Source organism: Myotis yumanensis, unplaced genomic scaffold (genome assembly GCF_028538775.1).
Source record: "Myotis yumanensis isolate MYYU_CA2020_CCGP unplaced genomic scaffold, mMyoYum1.0.hap1 SCAF_1, whole genome shotgun sequence".
Classification (NCBI taxonomy): Eukaryota; Metazoa; Chordata; class Mammalia; order Chiroptera; family Vespertilionidae; genus Myotis; species Myotis yumanensis.
In genome coordinates this window covers 94,414,395-94,440,616 of record NW_027223752.1, presented here as the reverse complement: position 1 = coordinate 94,440,616, position 26,222 = coordinate 94,414,395, and the positions used below count along the sequence as shown (strand labels likewise).

The window sequence follows — 26,222 nt, the reverse complement described above, 5'->3', positions numbered from 1 at the left end:
CTTTTTGGTGAATGAGATGATGCTCTAACCAATGGAACCATACTTTAAAAAGTCATACTCTAGCCTGGCCCGTGTGGCTCAGTGGTTGAGCATCGGCCTATGAATCCAGAGGTCATGGTTTGATTCCAGGTGAGGGCACATACTCGGGTTTGGGGCTCACTCTCCAATAGGGCATGTGCAGGAGGCAAGCAATTATTCTCTCTCATCACTGATGTTTCTATCTCTCTCTCCTTCTCCCTTCCTATTTGAAATCAATAAAAAGAATTTTTAAAAGAACAGTTGTGCTCTATTTAACATAATGCTAATATAATTACTTGATAACTGTTGGTTATGAAAACATGATAAACTTCTATTTTGAAAGTGGAAGAAATATATTATTCTTAGGACCAAGTTTCAGTACCTTAAAATGAGTTTCATATGTTTAGTTTAACAAACAAATTCCCAATCTAAGAATCACTAAAACTTCTAATAATTTTGAGTATTTGACTTCTACAATTGATTGTATTTGCAAAGCAGTATGAGTGCACTTCTGAGAAACTGTTTTTATGTAATAGTGGTTCTCAAAATATGATCCCCAAATAAGTAGTACTAGCATTAATTAGGAACTTCTTAGAAATGTAAATTTTCAGCCCCACCCCAGAACTTCTGAATCAGGAACTCTGGGTGTGGGCCAGAAATCTGGTTTAACAAGCCCTCCAGGTAATTCTGATGCACATTCAAATTTGAGAATCAATATTCTATAACAGAAACATTAGTAGTTAAATTTATAATATTAAACATTTATTTTAAATTTTCTTATCTTTAAAAATATGAGGTTTTAAAAAAAGAAATGTAATAAGTAGCTGTAAAAATATGTAATTGTATAAAATAAAAAATGAGGTAATTTCCTGGATTAGAGTTTAATCCATAAATAATTGGATTAATAATTGTTCTGTAATTCCTATCTTTAAAAATACAGAAAAAACTACTCTTTAAGTTCCATTGGGAAGAAACTATTGTTAACCAGTTGACTAAAAATAAAAAAGTGTTTGGAAGCAATCTCCAATCACTTGTCATTTCCAATCATTAGTAATCACAAAACTTATTAAAATAAACTGGGGAAAATAACAATAGATAAATATTACTCAAATACATTCTCAGAGCAGACATAGGGCAGTATGTTCTTTGAAAGCAATATAGCAGTATTGTAACCCACTCCTCTATCTATACTAATAAAAGGGTACTATTCTAATTAGATTGGGTCGACCGGGCATCCGACTTCCTTCCGGACAAAGCCATGGTGGTGGGGGCCAAGGCAGAGGTAGTTAGGGGTGATCACGCCAACAGGGGAGGGCAGGTAGGGGTGAGATCAGGCCGGCAGGGGAGGGCAGTTGGGGGCAACCAGGCCGGCAGGGGAGGGCCGTTGGGGGCAACCAGGCCAGCAGGGGAGGGCAGTTGGGGGAGATCAGGCTGGCAGGGGCAAACTGGCCAGCAGGGGAGGGCAGTTGGGGGCAAGATCAGGCCGGCAGGGGAGGGCAGTTGGGGGTGAACTGGCTGGCAGGGGAGGGTAGTTGGGGGCGACCAGGCCGGCAGGAGAGGGCAGTTGGGGGCGACCAGGCCAGCAGGGGAGGGCAGTTAGGGGTGACCGGGCCGGCAGGAGAGGGCGGTTGGGGGCATTAGGCAGGCAGACAGGTGAATGGTTAGGAGTCAGTGGTCCTGGATTGCAAGGGGGATCCTGGATTGGAGAGGGTGCAGGCCGGGCTGAGGGACACCCTCCCCCACCCCCCATGCATGAATTTCGTGCATCAGGCCTCTAGTCCTTAATATTGTTTCTGTCAAAAGTGTTTTTGCAAAAGATTAATTGTTAACTAACATGTAACCCATATATAAACAGCATACTTGTGAAAGTGTTCCAGGAACTAACTTGAAAGTAAGCTCTCTCCAGCAACTGGACATCTCATCTCCAGGAGACTTGCTGAATAAAAACCAAACCTCAAGATAATCATCAGAATAGTGTGTTGACTTACACGTGGAGAACTTTCAACCCCTTTCCCCCGGTTTCTTTGTTCTGCTTCCCCTCTCCCTACTAATAAAAAGTCCTGTTTGCACTGAGATATTAAGATGGTCTTTAAGCCCGTCTGGTGTGACTGAGTGGTTGAGCATCAGTCTATGAACCAGGAGGTTACCATTCGATTCCTGGTCAGGGCACACACAAGGGTTAAGGGCTAGATTCCCAGTAGGGGGTGTGCAAGAGGCAGCCATCAATGATTCTCTCTCATCAATGTTTCTGTCTCTCTCTTCCTCTCTGAAATCAATTAAAAAAAAAATAGAATGGTCTTTAGGACAGCAATCCCCCATCTTATCAGGCTGCTGACACTTGAAAAAACCATCTTTCACTACATCAGCACCTGTCTCTCAAGTATTGGCCTCCCAAGCAGCAGGCAGTTGAACTTGAGTTCGGTATTGGCATGACACTCAAGTTTTGAGATCCAATGAAAAAGACTGTCTACCTCTAAAACCTGCCCATAAGAGAGCAGGAGGAACAATTATATGAAAAATTTAAAAATTAAGGAGGTATAATAAAAATTCCACTTCAATACTCAATCTAAAATTTGCCATTAAAACACAGTAAGGTATTCATGAGTTTCCTTGCTACTTAAACATTACCAAAACAATTTCAAACACAGTTAGTGTCAAACTCCACGACACATTTACAATTTGGGGCAAAAAACATGCCCAAAATTATACATACAAAAACACTGAGCATAGTTTATTGTACCTTAGGTTCTTTATGTTATTGGAACATTTATAAGAGGTTATGTAAATCAACAGAAAGAAATAACTTGAGTGGCAAGGAAAAATTAAAACTCACTGCCAAGTAAATGCTACTGCTAACATGATCTTTAATAGCTAATGCCCTTGCCTGCATTTTCCTCTCACTGTGGTAAAACCAACTAAAAGATGGCAATCAAAACAAATTCTGCAGTGTTTCCACTAAACTACTTTCTATTCAATGGCCCAAGCATGCTATAAGAAGGAAAGCATTCAGTGCTGATGTCTGGCCATAATTATTTTAAATTACATTATAAGTTTTCATTCTGTGAATCATTTTAACTTATTCTCAGTTATCTACAAAAATAGGGATCAGTTTTGAACAGCCAGGCAGATTAACTAAAATGATGTACTTTCCCCCTATATACCATCTACAAGATGAACTTATGAACAACTGAAAGTCCAAAATGCAAACTGGAGGAACAAAGAACAAAAACATTAAGAATGAATCATGACATGGTCGGGTGGGGTGAGAGTGAGGAAGAGGGAGAGGCAGGGAGTGATAATGAGAGAGAAAATGCAGGATAAGTAGCTTTCCACATTATATCCTTTTGTTTTCTAGGTGAAAGGTTAGTGTGTTGTCTCTGTCCCTTCAAGGCAATCTCACATCACCATTTATTAATGATGACTCGGTGGCTCAAAAGAGAAACCCATCTTAAGGAAATGAAAGTTGTGAAGGTATGTGTGAAGTATGAATCACAAAGACTTTAGAATTCCTATCTGCTAATTCTAGAAAAAATAATCAACAAAGCATCAGCTCTTTCCACATAAAACAGCAGGTAAGGAATTTGATATTGAAAAAAAGAACTTAAAAATTCCACTTCAATACTCAATCTAAAATTTGCCATTAAAACACAGTAAGGTATTCATGGTAATGCAAAAATAGTATGCATTACCATGTTGAAATTCATTTATGATCCTGGGCTAGATGTGACCATTTGTGTGGTATGTGAGAAGATGGGCCCCTTCCCAAGTTCAACTCTCCCTTCCACCCTGTGGGAATATAATAAAGGCCATCTGTACGAGTGCTGTGGGACCTTGGGAGCCTGGCCAGTTCCTTGCTCAAGAAATGGTCAAACAGGAGGTAAATGCTGGTACTCAATGCCTCCCACAACCACATCAAAATACAAAACAACCATGATTTAAAACCATCTAAATGCTGGCTGAACAGAAGTCCTACAACTAGAGAAGTAAAGAAGAAAGCACACTGAGACTTGTCAGAAGGGGTGGAGGCATGGGACAGGCTGGTACAACACCCACAAGTGCCGTTATTTTAATCTGAAGGGATATCTAGGCTGCAGAGCCTCCCCACCTTCCGTAAGGAGCAAGGGGTCCCAGTCCCACACCAGCCCCCCAGCTCAGGCTTCCAGAGCTGGAAAGAGAAGTTCCTGTAACTTCGGGCTGTTAAAACCAGCAGGGATTATGGCTGAGTGAAACAGAAGCTGCTGGAGACACAGGTGTGCCTCTCAAAGGGCCAGTGCATGAACTTAGACTAGATCCCTCAGACTTCAGACTTGCTAAAATCTCTCAAACAAGCAGCAGCTGATGTCAGCGTGCCCCAAACCTATCAATAAAAGGCCCAACACCAGGCACTAGCACCAACCTGCCTTGCTTCAAAGCGGGGCCTCGCCTGGGCACTTCAAAAGCCCAATACAAGTAGCAGTCAACTGCAGATCTCCCTGTAGTTCCTGCGGGTGTCCTCAGGGCCAGTGCAACCAGTGGACAGCTTCAGACCATACCAGGTTACAGCTCTACACATCCACAAGCAACACATTCAAGGGGAAGATTCAGAGAGCACCAAAGCCCCAATGAAGCAAGTCCTGCTCCATAGAGATGTCTTCTGCATAGCAGCTCTCCCACTGTAGTCGCAGCTGATCCTTACAGCCAATTGGCCTAAAGGTCAATTCCTCCCTATGATGCCAACAGCAATCAAGGCTCAACTACAAAACTGTGTACACAGCCCACATAGGGGTGCACCTAGAGTGCCCAGCTCAGGTGACTGGGGAGGCTGAGCTACTGGGCCCTACAGGACACCTACTACACAAGGCCACTATACCAATTCCAGGAGACATAGCAGCTGTACCTAATACATAGAAACAAATACAGGGAAGCAGCCAAAATGTGGAGACAAAGAAAAATGTCACAAATGAAAGAAATAGAAGCAACCAAACTACTGGATACAGAGTTCAAAACCATGGTTATAAGGTTACTCAAGGATCTTAGTGAGAGCTTCAAGGGACTCAGTGAGACTTTCAAGGATCTTACTGAGAATGTCAAATACATGAAAAAGGACCAGTCAGAAATTAAGCATACACTAACTGAAATCAAGAATAATTTACAGGGATTCAACAGTAGAGTAGAGGATTCTGAGAATCAAATCAACAATATGGAATATGAGGAAGCAAAAAACACCCAATTAGGAGAGAAAAAAGAATCCAAAAATATGAAGATAGTATAAGAAGCCTCTGGGACAAGTTCAAGCATACCAACATTTGCATTAGGGGGGTGCCAGAAGGAGAAGAAAGAGAGCAAGATATTGAAAACCTATTTGAAGAAATGACAAAAAAAATTCCCCTACTTGGTGAAAAAAATACACTTAAAAGTCCAGGAAGCACAGAGAGTACCAAACAAGAGGAACCAAAAGAGGCCCACACCAAGATCTATCATCCTTAAAATGCCAAGTGTTAAAGACAGAGAGAGAATCTTAAAAGCAGCAAGAGAAAAGCAGTTAGTTACCTACAAGGGCGCACCCATATGACTCTAAGCCAGCGGTTCTCAACCTGTGGGTCGCGACCCCTTTGGCGGTCGAACGACCCTTTCACAGGGTTCGCCTAAGACCATCCTGCATATCAGATATTTACATTACAATTCATAACAGTAGCAACATTACAGTTATGAAGTAGCAACAAAAATAATTTTATGGTTGGGTCACAACATGAGGAACTGTATTTAAAGGGCCAGAAGGTTGAGAACCATTGCTCTAAGCTGATTTCTCAATAGAAACTTTGTAGGCCAGAAGGGAGTGGCAAGAAACATTCAAAGTGATGCATAGCAAGGACCTACAACCAAGATTACTCTACCCAGCAATGCCATCATTTAGAATTGAAGGTCAGATAAAGAGCTTCACAGTCAAGAAAAAGCTAAAGGAGTTCATCACCACCAAACAAGTATTACATGAAATGTTGATGAGTATTCTTGAGGAGGAAGAGGCTGAGGAGGAGGAAGAATAAGAAGAAAAGATAAAAAATATGAACATTAAGATGGCAATAAATACATATCTATCAACTATTAAATCCATAAATCAAAACAAATGAATAAGAAATCTTATGAACAAAATAAACTGGTGAATAACATAGAATCAGAAGCATGGAAACATGGAACAGACTGACAATTCTCAGAGAAGTCAGCCAAAGATCTTACATGCATAAATGCATCGCCTATGGATACAGACAATAGGGTAGTGAAGTCCTGGAGTAGGATGGGAACCAGGTGGAGAGGGGCAATGGAGGGGTGGAAAGGGGGACATCTGTAATAACCTCAACAATGAAGATTAAAAAAAGAAATGGCCAAACAGAAACTATTCTAGTACGTGAGACGGGACTGTAAGCAGCTTGCGTTTTGATCTTACACAGCTTGGGCACACATGAGCACATCCATCCTGAATGCCCTGTTTGCTTTGTTTTCTGTACTCTATGTAACCCTGTAACAAAAAAGCCTATGCTGTGGAGACGTCACCCACAATTCTCCACCCCCACCCCTCCATGCCCACATAAGACCTAATAAACCCATGTCTTTCATGGCCAGTCCTCCAGATTATTTCTTTGGAATTGGCAAGCAATAGCTGAGGTTTTCTTGGACCTCAGATTTTTGCATAACACCAATGTAATAAGCAAAACATTACCAACCTCAGTGTGGTAGTTAGGGATGTTCAAATATATGAATTCTTTTTCTCCTTTCAGAAACACAGTAGAATTGCATTCCCTATCCTGCTAAGTACAGGGTGGCTATGTAACTTGTATTAGCTGCTTATAAAAGATGAGCAGAAGTGATGGGTATCATATCTGAGCAGAAGCTTTATGTGTCAGTGTGTGCTTTGCCACTTTCCCTTTGTCATAATGACTGACAATATTTCAGAAAGTTATTCTGGGTTCTAGACTGTGGATGATTACGACATAGATGACCAACAATGGACATGTAGCATGAATACGAAATAATTTGTTGTTTTAAGTCACTAAAATTTTGTGTTTATTACTGCAGCATGATCTAGCCTTATCCCGACCAATATAATCAGTCTTATTTTCTCTATACTGTTGATATATTTCTCATTTAGTTAGAGAACTTAGCCTTTATTTAAACACTCAACTTTAGATTCTGAGCATCACTTCAAAAATAATAAAGACCCCAAACTGAAAAAAACTAAGAGTAAACTGTCAGTTATTTAAATTAGGAGACTAAACACATCATAAAAACTATCATGCTTTTACTTCCACAAAGCAAAGACCATGGACAACTAAATGCACTAACAAAGTTGCCGGGTTGTTTTTTTCCCTTTTAAACTTACTGAACCATGTGCCAGGTAATGCTGTAATAGCTTTTCAAGGATTAGCTCATTTAATCTTTACATAGGAACTCGGAAGTTAAAGAACTTAGACTAGGTCTCATAGCTAGCAAGTGAAGTAAGAGTAAAACTCAAGAGTTAACCTTGTAAAGGAGATTTTATTTCTAATAGCTCATAATTTACTGTATAAATATCTATTCATTCATTCACTAAGTGATTAGTGAGAACTTATTATGTTCAAGGCCCTTTTCCCAGTGCTGAGGATATAACAGTGAGCAAGACACATAGATCTTCAATATCAGGGCATTTATAATAGAAGACAGGTAAAGAAAACAAAGAAATGTATGTAAATCATTGTAGATACCAAGTGCTATGAAAAAATTAAACCAGTAATCTATTGCTGTGTAATAAACCACCACAAAACTTGGGAGCTTTGGTTAAAATAACCATTTATTTTCTCACAGTACTATGGATTGGATTCAGCTGGACAGTTATTCTGTTCCACATGGTATTGGCTAGGCTCATTCATGTATCCACAATCAGGTGGCAGGCTGCCTGGCGGCTGCCTCGTCCTAAATGACCTTACATGTCTAACTGGGATGACTGTGAGCTTCTCTCTCTTTCTCTCTCTCCCACCCTTCACCCTCTTCATATGGCATCTCATCCTCAAAGAGATTAGCCTGAGGTTATTCACTAGGTTGGGTAGTTCCTAGAGAGTGACAGCATGGCCTCTTAAATCCTTGCTTGGAAGTCCCACAATATCACTTTCAAATTCACTGATCAAAGCAAGTCAAAGCAAGCCCAGATTCAAGAGATGGGAAAATAGACTCTATCTCCTGATGAGAGAAACTGCAAAGAATCAGAGGCCTTTATTTTTATTTATTTCACAGAGAGAGTGAGAGAGAGAGAGAGAGAGAGAGAGAGAGAGAGAGAGAGAGAATCACTGATTGGCTCTGCTGCACGCCCCACCTTGGGGATCAAGCCCTGACCAGAAGTGAACCTGACCTCCTGGTTCATAGGTCAACATTCAACCACTGAGCCATGCCAGCTGGGCTCTGAGGCCATTTTTAATCCACACAGGAGTAACTGAAAAGACAAACAGAGGTAGGTGAGCAGAGTGGGGTTACTTTAGAAAAATCAGGGAAGATATTTGAGGTGCTGATAATGATCCAGCCATTTGAAGAAGGAAGAACATTAAAGGGTGAAGGAACATGAGGCAGGAACAAGTTCAGTATGTTAATCTAAGTGCCTCATAAAGGCTGGCTCAAGTGCTTACATTAAAGGGTTTATACCTAACACTTTTTAGTTTAGTCATTGTTTCTACAAAATTACAACATATTTTGGAGAATTGAATGTTACAAAATCGTTTTTGCAATAGTTACTTTCTAAAAAATTCTTATCCAAATATTTTGGGTAAATATTCTCCATTCTAACATTCCAAATAAATTTTTAAGAAAAGAGTCATACACAAACACAAGAATACTGTTAATAGACAACAGGATACACTATACTATGAACTTCATGTTAAGATAATGTAACCATTAGTCTAAATCATGTTTCTAGCATTGCCATTATTGGCTTATAGTCATATCCTCACACTTTAAAACTGTTTCTAGAATGGAATAGGTGCTCAATAAACAGCTACTGAAATCTGCATTGTAATTCCCTCTTAAGATACTTTGTCCTTTTGAAAGCAGAGGCTATATAATTAATCTGCCAGCCACTTCTTAGAAATAAAACTACAAACCTTTCTTCTGAAAAGTTGAAACCAAATAAGTATTTTTTAAAGCAGGATATACTTTACACTTGAAAAACATCTACAGACTACAGAGTGAGCAGCAAGTCTTATTTTGCCCAGATTTACAAAAGATTAAACAAATGAATTAGAAAGGGCCAAAGCTAGCCCCCTCTGACTCTCACTATACTATAATAAATGTTGGCTTATCACCTACCCAAGAGTAACTGTTTTTCTAAAAATACGGATACTATAAATGTAGTAACTAAAACTCTTAGAAAAAAAAACAGGCATAAATATTCATGACCTTAGATTAAGTAATAATTATTTAAATATGACACCAACAATGCCAGGCAACAAAAGAAAACAAACAGATAAATTGGACTTCATCAAAATTTAAAACTTTTGGCCCTGGCTGGTTTGACTAAGTGGGTAAAGCGTCAGCCTGCAGACTGAAGGGTCCAGGGTTCAATTCTGGTCAAGGACACGTGCCCAGGTTTCGGGCTTGATCCCCAGTAGGGAGTGTGCAGGAGGCAGCCAATCAATGATTCTCTCTCATCATTGATGTTTCTGTCTCTCTCTCCCTCTTGCTTCCTCTCTGAAATCAAGAAAAAAATACATATATTAAAAATACCATCAGGAAACTGAAAAGATAATTCAAACGGGAGAAAATATTTCCAAATCATATATATGTTAAAGGTCTAGTAATCAGAATATATAAAAAATTATAACTCAAAAATAAAAAGATAATGAACCCTACTAAAATGGGCAGATTTTAATAGGCATTTCTCCAAAGAAGATATACAAATGGCCAATAAGCCCACAAAAAGATGATTAACGTCCCCATGTCATTAGGAAATGCAAATCAAAGCCACAATGAGATACCACTTCATACCCACCAGGATAGCTATAATAAAAGAGACTGATGTTAACAAATGGTGATGAGGATGTACAGAAACTAGAACTCTTATACACTGTTGATGGGGATATAAAATGGGACAGTTGCTTTGGAAGTTTTCCAGCTCTTTTAAAGGTTAAACAGGGAGCTACCATATGACCTAATAATTCTATTCTAGGTATGTATCCAAGAGAATTGAAAAGATGTCCATACAAAAACTTGTATATGAGATGTTCAGAGCAGCATTATTCTTAAAGTAGAAATAATCCAAATATACACAAACTAATGAATGGCTAAATAAAATGTGGTATATCCATATAATAAAATATTACTCAGCAATAAAAAGAAACAAGGTACTAATTCATGCTACAATATAGATGAACTCTGGAAACACACTAAGTGAAAACATGAAATGTCCAGAACAGGCAAATCCATAAAGACAGAAAAGATCACTGGCTGCCAAAAATTAAGGGGAAGAAGGAACTGGGAATGACTACTAATGAGTTTAGGATTACTTTGGGAGGAATGAAAATGTTCTAGAATTAGATAAATTCCAGCTGAAAAACGCTGTGAATATACTAAAAACCACTTAATTGTACACCTTAAAAGTGACTAATGGTTTATCGAAAAATAAAACTAATGTAGACACTAACGAATTGAGATATCACTTCGTCAGGACACAAAATTATGCCAAAGTGAAATCCAGTAAGGGACTTCACAATCTCCAAAATTCCACTCAGTATATTTTGTAATTGTATTAACACCAGAGATTAGAAGATTAACCACTGATTTAGTAATAACTTTTAAGCAAAATACACAAAAAATTTTCTTTTTCAATAATCAACAAAATCATATATCAATCCATACAGCCCATACGATATTCTTTTTTCAGAATCACAAACAACATTTAAACATAAACCTTCATATGTGAGTTAAAGGCTCTTCGGAATCACTTTTAGCCATGGCAGCTCTGTACAGACTCATGGTGACATGTTATATATCACTCTTCTTAGAACCTGTGTTCTTCATTTTTACTTTTGTATCACTTTTAGGACCAAAAGCAAAAGCAGACTGCACATTTGATTATTATTTTTTCTTGCAATGAATTATACCATTCTGTAAATTAATCAACTCGAATGTCTATGGAAAGCTGTCAGCAGACAGACGTTTGCAGCCTAAGTGACAGCTTTTCAAAATGAAAAAATCAGTTATAACAATTTCTACTTGCTTTAAAATGCTGTACTTTAGTCTGAGAAATATGTCAATCACCACTACCTTTTAAGCATTGTTAGAAAACCTTCAGCCCCAGCAGGTTTGGCTCAGTGGATAGTGTGTCAGCCTGTAGACTGAAGGGTCCTGGGTTCAATTCCAGTCAAGGGCACGTACCTTGGTTTCAGGCTCAATCCCCGGCCCTGGTCAGGGCGTATGTGGGAAGCAACAAAACAATGTGTCCCTTTCACATTAATGTTTCTCTCTGTCTCTCTCCCTACCTTCCCCTCTTTCTAAAAATCATTGGGAAAATATCCTCGGATGAGGATTAACAACCACAACAAAAGAAAACCTGCAGCAAAAATTTAAAGTTCAGTGTTTGGACCTGCCAATGCAACTAACTCATCTGAGATGACGAGTAGATGAGCAGACATATGCTGTGTTTACCTAAATATGCCCAACCCCAGGCAATGACAACCATTAATAAGTCTCTACTCTACATGGTAGCCGGCAAGTTGCTGCTGACATCAATTGTAAGACATACTCTAGATTTTTAAAAGTATCTATGTCTATCAACAAATAAATAAAAGATGCATATGAAAATTGAGAAAGTAAAATAAATTCACAACCAGAACTTATTTTTAGCACCTTAATCTCTATCACTCCTACGATGTAGTCTCTGAGATCATGGTGCTATTCTCTAAATGATGAATGTAAAAATGGTCTTTTCCATTTACGAGCTTATGGAGAACTATGTTGGATATACAATTAACCATTAAGAGGAAAGACTGAAAAAGAATTTGGAACATATTATACAGAGTTCATGGGAAGAATGAAAATGATCTGTTACCTGTAAATCTGGAGCAGATACCTATTACATAGTCACAAACCCAAACAGGCACCCAAAATGAGAGACACAAGAAACAACCCCCAAATGAAAGAATAACAGAATTCTCCAGAAGAAGAGATAAATGAAATGGAGATAAGAAATTTATCTGAGATAGAGTTCATAATAATGATGGTAAAGATGCTCAACAGCATGAGAAAAGATATAGTAACTATGAAAACAGAAATAAAGAATATAAATCTGGAAACTTCTTCACACAAACACGAAAAACTCAAGACACAGAATTAGGATTTCTAATCTTTCCTTTATGTATGCTTATAGGCAATTGTAGCCCTAGCCAGTTTGGCTCAGTGGACAGACCATCGGCCCATGAACTGAAAAGTCCCAGGTTCAATTCCAGCCAAGGGTATGTAGCTTGGTTGCAGGTTCCCTGGCCCTGGTTGGGGTGCATGCAGGAGGCAACCAATCGATGTGTCTCTCTCACACATATGTTTCTCTCTGTCTCTCCTTTCCACTCTCTCTAAAAATCAATGGAAAAATATCCTTGGGTGAGGATTAACAAAAAAAGAGAGGGGGGTAGACAAATAAAACAGTCAAGGGTATTTTCTTTCGGACTATTTTAACATCATTTATAAATTTTTTAAATGTCTGACCTAAAAACTGGCCCAGCTCTTTTCACTTAGCAGATTCATGGCACAAGTGTAACTTAAATAGTTGAAGCAATCATGTAATAAGAAATCTTGAAGAAATGTGTTCTATTTGGGCACTTTTATACACTGTTGTTAGGAGCAAATGGTTACAATCATTTGGGTAAGCAATTTGGCAACATGTAGTGAAACCTTTGCAAATATCCATACCCTTTAACTCAAGAGTTCTATTTCTGGGAATCTATTCTAAAGAAATAATCTGAAACATTCACAGTAATCTTCTTCCAAGCATTATTATTTACCACAGTGAAAAATGGGAAACAATCAAATAGGCCCACGAACAGGGAAATGATTAAAAATTGTGGTACATCCCTAAGATACAGAATATTATAGTTATTTCAAAATATTTACCAAGAATGTTTTTTTACTTTTTGTAATGTGAATTTATTTCTTATTTTAAAGCAATATATACTCATTGTTAGAAAATTTTTTTTTTTAAATATGTTTTATTGATTTTTTACAGAGAGGAAGGGAGAGAGATAGAGAGTCAGAAACATCGATGAGAGAGAAGCATCGATCAGCCGCCTCCTGCACATCTCCTACTGGGGATGTGCCCGCAATCCAGGTACATGCCCTTGACCGGAATCGAACCTGGGACCCTTCGGTCCGCAGGCCGACGCTCTATCCACTGAGCCAAACCGGTTACGGCTTGTTAGAAAATTTAAGAAATGGATACTAGCACCTTTTAAATCTCTGCCAATCTGGGACATAAATGTTTTAAATTGCATACCTGTAAATATGAATAAGGTTAAAATACTTTTCTACTGCCTCATCTTTTTCTTACAGGCTTATAAGAGTCTTTGGTACAGTCAGGAAATTAGCCCTATATTATGTATGTTGTAAAAAATATTTTTCAGTTTGTTGTTGTTTTTTAACAGTGCTTGTAGTATTTTTTATAGTCTAGGAAATTTCTCTATTCTTTCCATTAGGGATCTTGGATTTTATGTATGTTTCAAACGTCCTTCTTCCCATCTCAAATATGACAGTGATTATTGCTGAATGGTAGAATTATATATGATTTCCCTTCTGTAATTCCCAAATTTTCTATAATTACTTGCATTACTTTTACACACAATAACTTTATAATCAGCAATCATGCATTAATTTTATAATCAGAAGAAAATAAAATTTATTAAATTATATTTAAAATTTTTTATTTTTTTTAAACTTTTTTATTTTTTTATTGATTAAGGTATTGGATATGTGTCCTTATCCCCTCATTGCTCCCCCCCCCACTCCCCCAATCATGCCCTCACCCTCACCCCCTGCTGTCTGCATCCATTGGTTATGCTTATATGCATGCACCGAGTCCTTTGGTTGATCTCTCGCCCCCACTACCACCCTCCCCTACCTTCCCTCTGAGGTTTGAGCACCTGATCGATGCTTCTCTTTCTCTGGATCTGTTTTTGTTTATCAGTTTATATTGTTCATTATAATCCACAAATGAGTGAGATCATGTGATATTTATCTTTCTCCAACTGACTTACTTCGCTTAGCATAATGCTCTCCAGGTCCATCCATGCTGTTGCAAATGGTAGGAGATCCTTCCTTTTTACAGCAGCATAGTATTCCATTGTGTAGATGTACCAAGGTTTTTTAATCCACTCATCTGCTGATGGGCACTTAGGCTGTTTCCAAATCTTAGCTATGGTGAATTGTGCTGCTATGAACATAGGGGTGCATAGATCCTTTCTAATTGGTGTTTCTAGTTTCTTGGGATATGTTCCTAGAAGTGGAATCACTGGGTCAAATGGGAGTTCCATTTTTAGTTTTTTGAGGAAACTCCATACTGTTCTCCACAGTGATTGCACCAGTCTGCATTCCCACCAGCAGTGCACGAGGGTTCCTTTTTCTTCACATCCTCAGCAGCACTTACTATTTGTTGATTTGTTGATGATAGCCATTCTGACAGGTGTGAGATGGTACCTCATTGTTGTTTTGATTTGCATCTCTTGGATGATTAGTGACTTTGAGCATGTTTTCATATATCTGTTGGCCTAATATTATCTAAAGTTTTACATATGTCTTCTTTTTCCCCAATTGACACCCCCATAAAAATTTTCTTAAGTTTTTGAGAAAACTACGTCATGCACATTAGACCTATTTTAAGTCTAATACTAAGGCAGAGTTTTGCATGTTCTTTTAACTTGATTGATATGAATGACATGATAGAAAAAAATTTTATACTGACAAATAAGGGTCTATTGAAAGCAAGAATTATTGTTCCATTTGGGACTTTCATTTCGGAGTAGTAATCACAATAATACTTACACTTATTAAGTACATACTATCTGCCAAGCTTACATACATTAACTTATTTACTCTTTACAACATCTTTGTAAGATAGGTACTATTATTATTTCCTTTTTACATGCTGGGAAACTAAGGCACAAAGAGGGTAACTTGCTCAAACTATGAAAAGGTACTAAGTAGCAGAGTCACAATTGGAATTCAAGGGTCTTCTGGCTCCAGAATCCCCATTCTAAACTTCTAAATGAAAATGCTATTTAAAACGTTAACAGAAAAAGTGGGAAGCTACTTCTCATAACCTAGAAAGTGTTAAAGAATGAAACATAGGGCCTTAGATTTATCCAAGAAATAAAAAAAGGGAGGAGCCTATGGGAAATATGATATGCCTTTATTATTGTTATAATTTACTATGATTATTATTTTGGGTTTTGGTTTTTTTGTTGTTTTTTTACAAATCTCTAGCTTTAGAGATTTGAGAAAAAACTTTATTTCCTCCTTTCTTACTCAGGTAGCGTCTCTAACCTGAGTCTGAATTAAGGTTTCACAAATATAATGTCTGTGCACTGCTGCAAGAGAGCAGTGTTCTAAAGAGCTGGGAATAACATTACTTATTTGTCACGTAAACTGTTGCCAGCATAAAATTCTTTTTTTTAAAAACATGTCTTTTTTATAGATTTTTAGAAAGGGAGAAACATCGATCAGCTGCCTCCCTTATGTACCCGACCAGGGACAAACCCACAACCTGGGTATGGTGCCTTGACCAGGAATTGAACCCCGGCGACCTTTTGGTGCAAAGGACAATGCTCAACCAACTAAACCAGTGATGGCGAACCTTTTGAGCTCAGTGTGTCAGCATTTTGAAAAACCCTAACTTAACTCTGGTGCCGTGTCACATATAGAAATTTTTTGATATTTGCAACCATAGTAAAACAAAGACTTATATTTGTGATATTTATTTTATATATTTAAATGCCATTTAACAAAGAAAAATCAACCAAAAAAATGAGTTCGAGTGTCACCTCTGACACGCGTGTCATAGGTTCGCCATCACTGAACTAAGCCATACTGGCCAGGGCCAGCATAAAATTCTTTTAAGAGTAAAAGCTAAAAGTAGTGGTAGGTGCCTATGATTTCCCTGGTTATTTTGTTCTTTGCCTATTTGCCACAATTTGCTAGAACAAGCATGTCAAACTCAAAGGCTAACATAGGCTAAATCAACAAGGTATAAGTTTATGTGGGCTGCAAAAAAACAAAAGCTTCAATTTTCACAGAAACATAGGTTTATTTCTATAGAGACATGCTGAATACAAAGGGCTGAAATAAATGAGTAATTGTTACATAAAATAATAGAACATTTTAATAAAAATTAATATTTTTTCTTGAACATTAACTTACCAGACACTGAATAATTGCACAAATTAATAAGCATAATGCAAATAAACCTACTTTTCTTGTTCTCTGAAAGTGAAATATTTCCTGTTGTGCACACCAAACAAGTCAGTCCAAGACTAATGATGTGGCAATCGGCCGCTAAAATATTCGCTGCTGGTATTAGTGGAGAGAAATGGTGCGCCCGCATGTAAGGCGTGTAAGGGAAATGAATGCAACACGATTATAGTAATCAGTCATTAGCGAACGTTGTAGTTCGTTATTAATAAATATGTATAACAGGATATTGTAAAAATTAAGTTACAAAATTTTTATTAAAACGTTTCTTACATACCGTTATATTGGCTGGGCCACAAAAATATTCATTGTGGGCCGCAAGTTTGACATGCTTGTGCAAGAATCTTTCAAAATGTGTACATTTTTCTTCCATAATAGGAAGAATGCATGGGAATGTGTCAACTACATCACATTCAACATTTTACTTTCCCCCCAAAAGTTAATTCAATTCAGGCTACAGTAGGTCCTTGGGTTATGTTGGAGATCCGTTCCTATGGCGCGACATAATGCGATTTTCGCCGTAAGTCAGAACCCACCTACATAAGCACCTACGTCACGCACATACACAGTAGTAATGAAGTAAAAAAAATTTAAAAGAAAGATAACAATTCCTGACCTTTACTTGTGGTAAATAAATAATAATAAACATAAAGCATATATGTACATAAGTCGAAATGACGGAACTTTTTTTTTTTTATAAATAAATGGGAGATGGCGACATACGAAAGGAAGTATGTTGAGTTCGACGTAACCCAAGGACTGTCTGTATATTTTTCTGGCAAGCCAATTTTTAGTGCTTTGTATGAAGTTGAAAGTCAAACAAAAGATAAACAAATATGACACTTTCTAATTCTCCTTGGCTTACAGAATAGGACATAAAGATTTTGACATTTCATTTTCATCATGACTATCGTGTCAATTTCACAGACTAGATTAGAGGATGAACTCTTTAGAATGAGCCTTTCTGATTCTAGCTCTACCAAGAATTAGTGATAATTATGTGTTTCCTTTTTTTTCGCTTTGCCTTTGTCAATGTTACTGCCTCAAAGGCCCCTTCAAGTGCCTAAGAGACGAAAATATGTTCCACTTGCTTTGTTTTTAAAAAAATAAGGATTAAAAAGTACATACTTGACCATAAACATAAAGAAAAGGCATATAAAGAAATTTCTGTAAATCAACCTTCTTCTTTGTTAGCACTTGTAAGCTTCTCTGAGTATGAATGGCAAAATATTCTAGTAGAATCTCTGAGAAACAGCTTTTAAGTTGGCAGCAATTTTTAAGAAATAAGAGTTTAACTACAGATGAATGACCATAGATTGCCAGCAGTAAGAGCTACAAGACTGAAACCTTAGAGCTCTCTACAAACTAATTTTGATGTTATGACTGCTTTTTAAGGATTTGCTGTATAAAATTAGCCTCAATTTTCTAATTTTCTGAACTGTAAAATGAGGATTAAAATAATTGCTCACAACTGCTATAAAAATCATTATATTCCTATTAGAAACTACTATGACATCTATAAACCGATTAAAAAAAGTGATTACCTTACCAAAAAAAAAGCCTGCTTAGGTTAATTTACAGACATATTATGTTTGAAAAAAACAAATGTGAGTAATGAATGATTAATGAATCTTGATAGTATATGCTGATGATTTTCAAATAAGGGATGTATGTGACCTACAAGGAAATGATAGAGTAAATGGAGAGTAGAAACCTAGAAGTTAGCAAAGGTTACAAAAAGGGCTGAACTGGCCCTTTATTACATGGACTTTTAAATCTCTCATTCTTGCTCAGCCTGTAAGAGCCATTTATTTTCCAGAGATGAAAACAACAAATCTTAGTTGAGCAGTTGGTTGCTATGGCACCTTTAAGAGCTTTATTTTTAGAGGAAGGAAAAATGGGGAGCTATGAGATCCCAGGAAGATCACAAGTGGGTACAATAAATAGTTTCTAGAGATTTGGAATAACAAAATAAAACTTGTACTTACAACTTGAGACTCACGAGCTTTAGGAAACATCTTGGCAACATTGAGCCCATCAATGACGACATCAAAAGGAGGACAGCGTTCTACAAAGTTCTGAAATCTCTTAAGTTCCTAAAAGAGAAAAATCAGACAAAACATTAATAAAGACATAGTAAGGGCTTTTTAATAAACATACTGCTATGACTTTTATTACTGTTTTGGGAATTCAAAATATTTATCTTTTAAAAAATACATAAACACAAAGATACTTTCAAAGAGAAATCTGAAAAAGCCAGCATAACAGTTTCAACTGCATATTCTTATCTGACACACCTTATAATCTCATAGTCCTTCACACTTCACAAAGTACGTTCCCATGCTATTTCATTTTATCTGTAACCAGCTTTCTATCCAGTCTGCTAAACTGACATACATAATAGTCATGATGAGAATAAAATGTGAAATCTCTATGTCCTGTTCTGTAAGCAAGGAGAAGTAAACTTAAGATATGGCAGCCTACCAGTGCAATTGTGTTGAAAGAACAAAGTTCTATAATTTGTAGCTCCTCTGTTGTCATCAAGAGGTTTTTGCTTACTTATGGCTGTTTGGAGAACTGAATATTCATCCATTTATTCAACAAATATTTGGTGAGCATCTACAATGTGCCAAGCAGTTACCAAAGAGGCAAAAAACCCTAACTTAATGGAACCTGTGTTTTAGTAGGAGGAGACATAAAATGAACCAAATAAGCAAGTAAATTATATTATACTAGAGGCCCGGCGTACAAAATTCGTGCACAGGTAGGGTCCCTAAGCCTGGCTGGCGATCAGGGCTGATCTGTGGGGCGACAAATGAGGCGATGGGGGGGAGGAGGCCCTGCTGACACCCGCCTTGTCTGGCAGCCTGGCGCCGCCTGCTTGCCGGCCCTGCCCCCTGCCACCACTGCCAGACAGGGCCTGCAGGCTGGGGGCAGCTCCTGCGTTGAGCGTATACCCCCTGGTGGTCAGTACACATCATAGCGACAGTTGTTCTGCCGTTTGGTCGATTTGCATATTAGGGTTTTATTATATAGGATTCAAGTGTGATAGAGGAGAGGGGGTTTCACTTCTGGTAATGATGGAGTAGTTTGTATTGGACTAATAAAGTCTATATAAAAAACAACTATTTGAAGGAACTAAAGAATGACTACAAGTAGGCAGAAATTGGAGGACACATTTGAAAAAAGATTTGGTGATTTCAAAACATGTCTGAAATTATTTGACATTACTCCCCACTCAAGTGGAGTCTAATTCCCTTCATGTGAATATAAGCTCACCTTTGTGACTGGTTCAATGAAAGGAATGTGGCAGAAGTGGAGCTATCTGAATTCCAGGACTAGGTAATAAAAGGCAATGTAGCTTCCATCTGACTCTCCTAGGATACTAGTGCTTAGAACCTAGCTTTCATAAAAAGCCCATGCAGAGGCCACATGTAGGTGCTCCACCTGATGGTTCAACTGAATTCCACGCAATAGCCAGGATCAATCATCAGACCTGTGAGAGTGAGGAAGAGTTCAAAATGACCTCAGCCCCCATTTGATTACAACAGAACACTCAAGTAAGAATCATCCAACAGTCTAGTCAAGGCCTAGAACCATGAAAGATAACAATAGTAACTGATAAATGTTTTTGTTTCATGCTACCACATTTGGGATGGCTTTTTACCTATCTATATAAAACCAGAAAAGAAGGAAAATGCACAAGGTAAAATTTGTCTATACATGGCTTTTTGCCAGAGTCAGCATGATTGGCAGAGCAGATAGAAATCAAACAGAAAGGTGCAGACTTACTGGTTTCAGGAATCAAAAGACAGAATTCAGGGCTGCCTGAGAGGCTAAAAAGTAAAAGAGGGATTGCTAGAAAGGAGGAAACAAGAAAATCTTTGTATAAATCTGCCCCAATCCTTGACTAACCCATCTGTACATGCATGAAGAAGACTCCAAAGAGCCCTGCAAAAACACAACAGATAAAAGACTTGAAAGACCTCAGCAGAGATTTCAGCTACTATCCACTGCAAGGGACAAAGTCTAAAGTTTAAACAAGTTTAACATTCCTCTAAAGCAAAAAAATCAATAATTTCTAGAGGAAGATGATAGAATCCAGAGCCTTTGAAATATGTCCATCACTATGTGCATATATAACTAAAAAATTAATATGAGGAAAATGTGACTCAGAGTCAAGTGAAAAGAAAGTCAATAGAAATCAATGTAAGGTCCAGATGCTGGAGTTAGCGAACAAGAACTTTAAAGTAACGATTGTGAATACATACAAGAATTCAAAAGAAAATATAGTTATGACGAATACAAAGAAGGGAAAACATACACAAATACAGAGAGTCCCTGACTCACAATTTTTCATCTTTATGATGGTGCATTCAGTAGAAACCATACTCTAATTCTGAATTTTGATCTTTTCTTGGGCTAGTAATATGTAGTATAATACTCTCTCGTGATGCTGGGCAGAGACAGTGAGCCATAGCTCCCAGTCAGGCATATGATCATGAGGGTAAACAACAGATATTCTATAGTATACTATGTTGTCAGTATTTTTTTTTTTAAATATATTTTATTGATTTTTTCACAGAGAGGAAGGGAGAGAGATAGAGAGTTAGAAACATCGATGAGAGAGAAACATCGACCAGCTGCCTCCTGCACATCTCCCACTGGGTATGTGCCCGCAACCCAGGTACATGCCCTTGACCGGAATCGAACCTGGGACCTTTCAGTCCGCAGGCCGACGCTCTATCCACTGAGCCAAACCGGTTTCGGCATGTTGTCAGTATTTTTTTATACTGTTTTCTGAGTACCTTTAAGGTAAATTAGGCAAGATAAGATGTTAGGTAGGTTAGGTGAATTAAATGCATTTTTTACTTACAATATTTCAATTTACAATGGGTTTATCTGGACGTAGCCTCATTGTAAGTTAAGAAGCATCTGTAGAAACTATAAAAACATTCTAGAACCAAAAATCACAAATGTGAAATAAAATATTCACAGGCTGGATTTAGCTGACTGGAGATGGCAGAAGTAAAAGTCAGTGAACACAAATGACAGAGCAATAGAAATGATCCAATATGAAGCGGGGGAAAGGTGGAAAGTAAAAGATGAATTGAGCCTTGGTAACCTGTGAAACAATGTGAAACAGATTAACCTATGTAATTAGACTTCTGAAAGAGAGGATAGAAAGGAGAAGGTAGGAAAAGTGTGAATAATAGTTAAAGGAGGAAACAACAAAAATCTGTGTATAAATCTGCCCCAGATTTTTGTTTTTCCCAAATTTGATGAAAAACATAAGTTTAGCGACCCAATAAGCAGAGCAAATTAAAAGGTAGATGGCAGAGCGCGGAACATGGCGGGCATCAGCTGCGGCAAGATGGTGGAGGTGAGCAGGGACACCAGACCAAGGCAGGGTGCTGTCATCGGGGCAAGCCTCTGGTGAATTCTAAAAATGGGGCAAGCCTCTGGTGATTACTAAAAATTCTTTGCTCCCGCGTGCCATGGTCCCGCCCAGCGCTCACATCTGCTGCCAGCGCCGGCCCCACTCACACCTGCTGCCCCTGCTGGCGCCGGCCGCGCTCACACCCATAGCCAGCACCGCTGTTCGCACCTGCTGCTGGCGTTGGCCCCAATCGCTCCACACTGGCAGCAGGTACGAGCGGGGCCGGTGCTGTCAGCATGTGGGAGCAGTGGTGGCGGGAGCGGGACTGCGGCAGACAGGGGACCAGGGGCCATGGCGGGAGGGGGAGCAGAGGATGGGCCGAGACCCAACCCTGTGCCCACCGCAGCCTCATGGCCCACAGTTTCTTTCAAGGTGCACAAATTCATGCACTGGGCCCCTAGTTACATATAAGATAACTAGAGACACTATGCACGAAATTTGTGCAAGGGGCTCAGCCCTCACAGCCACAGCTGCCTCGGCCCCTTGCTGCTGCAGCTGCCCTGGCTTCATCTGGAAGATCATCTGGACAGTTGTTCTACTGTCTGGTCTAATTAGCATATTAGCTCTTTATTATATAGGATGATACAAATGACAATTGAATTCCCATCAGACAATGGGACCAGAAGACAATGAGAGAATGTTTTTAAGTGATGACAGGACACAAACAAAACACCCTGTCAAACTAGACTTATATGTATCAAAAAATTTTTCAAGCACTGAGGTAAAAAAGTAAAGTGAAATAGGAATTTTCAAGTAAATGGAAACTAAGAGAACTCATCACCAGCAAGCTTGCATTATAAGAAATGCTAATGCAATTTCTTCAGGATGAAGGGAAATAACATGAGATGGAAATTGGATGTAGAAGAAGAAATGTAAAACATCAGATAAAACCCATATAATTTTGTTAACCAGTGTCATCCCAAAAACTCAATAAAAAGGGGGAGGGAAGAGAAAAACATTAGAAATGGTAAACATATGGGTAATTATAAAAAAGAATATTTTTCTTCCTTTAATTTCTTTAAAAGACCTGACCTGTTAAATAAAAATATTATGACACTGTACTATAAGGCTTAAAACATATACAAATGTGGTATGTATGACAATAATAGCATAAAGACCACAAAGTGGTAAATAAAATTCTATTGCTATTAATATTCCTACATTTTACGTGAGATGGTAAAACCTAAACTTCAAGTGGATTGGATTAAGTTAAAGATTCATATTGTAATCCCAAATCATACATTAAAAAGCAATGCAGAAAAGGTATAGGCAAAAATCCAGCAGAAGAATTAAATAAAATACTAAAAAAATTCTGATTATCCACCCTCTATCCCCTACACACACACACACACACACAAAAGGAGGAACAGAGGGAGCAAAAAAATAGAAAACAGAGCAAAATATTTAAATTCAACACTATCAAAAATGCTTTTTATCATAAATGTACTTTTAAATATAAAGATAGATAAATTGAAAGCAAAAAGCAGGGAGAAAATATATATTGGTAAGCTTAAGAAAGTGGAGTGGTAACAGACAAAATAGGCTTCATGAAAAGGAGTATTACAAAAAGTAAAAACAGACACTGCATAATGACAAGATCAATATTCCAGGAAGTTTACTCATATATAAGAAGATAGCTTTGAAATACATAAAGGAAAACTTGACAGAACTAAAAAGAGAAACAAATAAGTCTGCAATTATAGATGGAGATTTCAACACTCTTCCCTCCATAATGATATAACAAGTAGATAAAAATCAGTAAGGGTAGAGACAACATAAACTACACTAATAACTACTTGGTTGATATCTGAAGGATTTGAGACCCAACAACGGCAGAATATTTATTCTTTTCAAGTACACATGGGACACCAAGACATTCACAAGATCTACGCCATAAAATACTTCTCAAATATTTCAAAATATTAAAATCTGAAATAGTATGTTTGTTAATCACACACACAATTAAATCCGAAACCAATAGCAGAAAAATATCTATAAATGTCCCAACTATTTCTAAATTACACTTCTAATAACCTGTGGGTCAAAAAAAAATTACACAGGAAATTAGAAAATATTTTAACTAAGTGATAATAAAAGGTTACATATCAAAATTCATTGTATGCAATAAAGCAATCCTTAGAGGGAAATGTATAGCTTTAAATGTTTATATGAAAAGAAGGTCTAAAATCATTGATCTAAGATTTCACCTTAAGCTAGAAAAGAAGAACAAATTAAATTTCAAAGAAAGTAGAATAAGAAAGTGCAGAATCAAAGAAATAGAAAACAGAAAAGCAAGAAAATTAACCAGAGAAAAAGTTGGGGGCAAAATGAACCTCAACCCCTATCTCAGATCACACTAAAAAGTTATTTTGAAATAGAACTCAAGTCTAAATCAAAAAGCCAAAACTATAAAAATTCTTAAAGAAAACAGACAAATTTTTCACATTACGATCAACAAAAATGTCTTGGACAACACATAAAGTTATCACCGATATTCATATAGCGAGCCTCTTGATATGAAGACGTTGAGAACATAAGAGCATTTTTATGATATTTTTACCAAAAGTTCATAACTTGAATCTAATCATAAGGAAACAAAGATAAACCAATATCTCAAACTGAGAGACATCCACAAAATAATAGGCCTATAGTGTGTATGTTTTTAAGTGGAGGTCCAAGAAAGACAATGGAAACTGAGCTTTTAATTGAAGATTAAAAAAAAACAAGGAAACATGACAGCTAAACCCAAAATGTAATCCTGGACTGGATCTGGAAAAGGAAAAGCTTATTGTGACAAGTGACAAACCTGAGTATCAACTGTGGATTAGAAAATATTATGTATCAATGTTACAAAGATGAACTTTCTTTAGAGTCTAAAAAAAGTATCTTGGGGCTGGGTCAATGTGGCTCAGTGGTTGAGCGCTGACCCATGAACCAGGAAGTCACTGCACATGCCCAGGTTTCAGGCTCAATCCCCTGTAGGGGTGTGCAGGAGGCAGCCGATCAATGATTCTCTCTCATCATTGATGTTTCTATCCCTCTCTCCCTCTCTCTCTCCGAAATTAATAAAAACATATTTTTAAAAAAGAAAGAAAAAGTATCCTCAGGTAAGAATTAAAAAAACAAAACAAAAACTCACTGAGCCCTAGCTGGTTTGGCTCAGTGGATTGAGTATCAACCCATGGACTAAAGGGTCACAGGTTGGATTATGGTCAAGGGCACATACCTCAGTTGTAGGCTCGATCCCTAGAGGCAATCACATGGATGTTTCTCTCTTTGCCTCTCCCCACCCTACCACTCTCTCCAAAAATCAATGGAAAAATATCCTCAGGTAAGGATTAACAACAACAAAAAACTCACTAAATTGTACACTGGCAAATTTTAATATTTATAAATTATCCTATATAATAAAAGGGTAATATGCAAATCAACCGAATGGCGGAACGACTGGTCACTATGACGCACACTGACACCAGGGGGTAGATGTTCAACATAGGAGCTGCCCCTTGGTGGTCAGTGCGCTCCACATGGGGAGTGCCACTCTACCAGAAGCCGTGCTCACGGCTGGCAAGCGCAGCAGCACTAAGGATGTCCGACTGATGGCTTAGGCTCACTCTCCATGGGCCTAAGCCATCAGTCGGACATCCCCTGAGAGCTCCTGGACTGCGAAAGGGTGCAGGCCAGGCTGAGGGACGACCCCTTCCCTCCCCCGAGTGCACGAATGTCATGTACCGGGCCTCTAGTACTTTAATAAAACTGATCAAAAAGCAAAAGAAAGAAAATCCTAATACTATACATAATATACTTCATCTTTAAAATAACCATTGATCCATGTGCATGCTTTCTCATTTGACTTTTCTATCCTCTTCAACTCTAGTTGTCTGGGACCAACCTCTTTCCTTTCTATTCAGCAAAACACCATGTTTTAAAATTTCTCTACTCAAATACATTTCCTAGAAATGTTTAGAAAGCTCCAATTAGTATCAAAACTAGATATTGGTTAGAGTAGGGATACTATTTTTTTATAAATGAAAATAAAGCTATCAAGGAGAATTAAAACAGTTTCCATATAATATGACCATTTTTGTTTTACTCTGAATGAATCGACCGAATGGCGAACAAGGAAACAAAACAAGTGCACTAACTTTCGAAAATTCAGGTTTCACTAATAATGAACATGAGCAAGATTTCCCACTATACTTCCAATTTGTCATTTCAGGGCTGCTCTTAGTACTACATTATATTCACCTCAGGAGTAATGACAAACTAAGGTATCACAGTATTACTAGAAAAATAGACATTTGTAAAAATCAAGAGTTAA

General features: G+C 37.8%; 1 protein-coding gene across 1 annotated transcript in view; it reads right to left on the bottom strand.

The window, feature by feature from the left end:
* The window catches only part of PRORP (protein only RNase P catalytic subunit), a 146,541-nt gene that overhangs the window by 76,099 nt on the left and 44,220 nt on the right, over nucleotides 1–26,222 (bottom strand). The window contains exon 4 of the mRNA XM_070428001.1: nucleotides 18,450–18,557. Coding sequence (XP_070284102.1) covers nucleotides 18,450–18,557 — 108 coding nt within the window. The remainder of the gene's footprint in view (nucleotides 1–18,449; nucleotides 18,558–26,222) is intronic.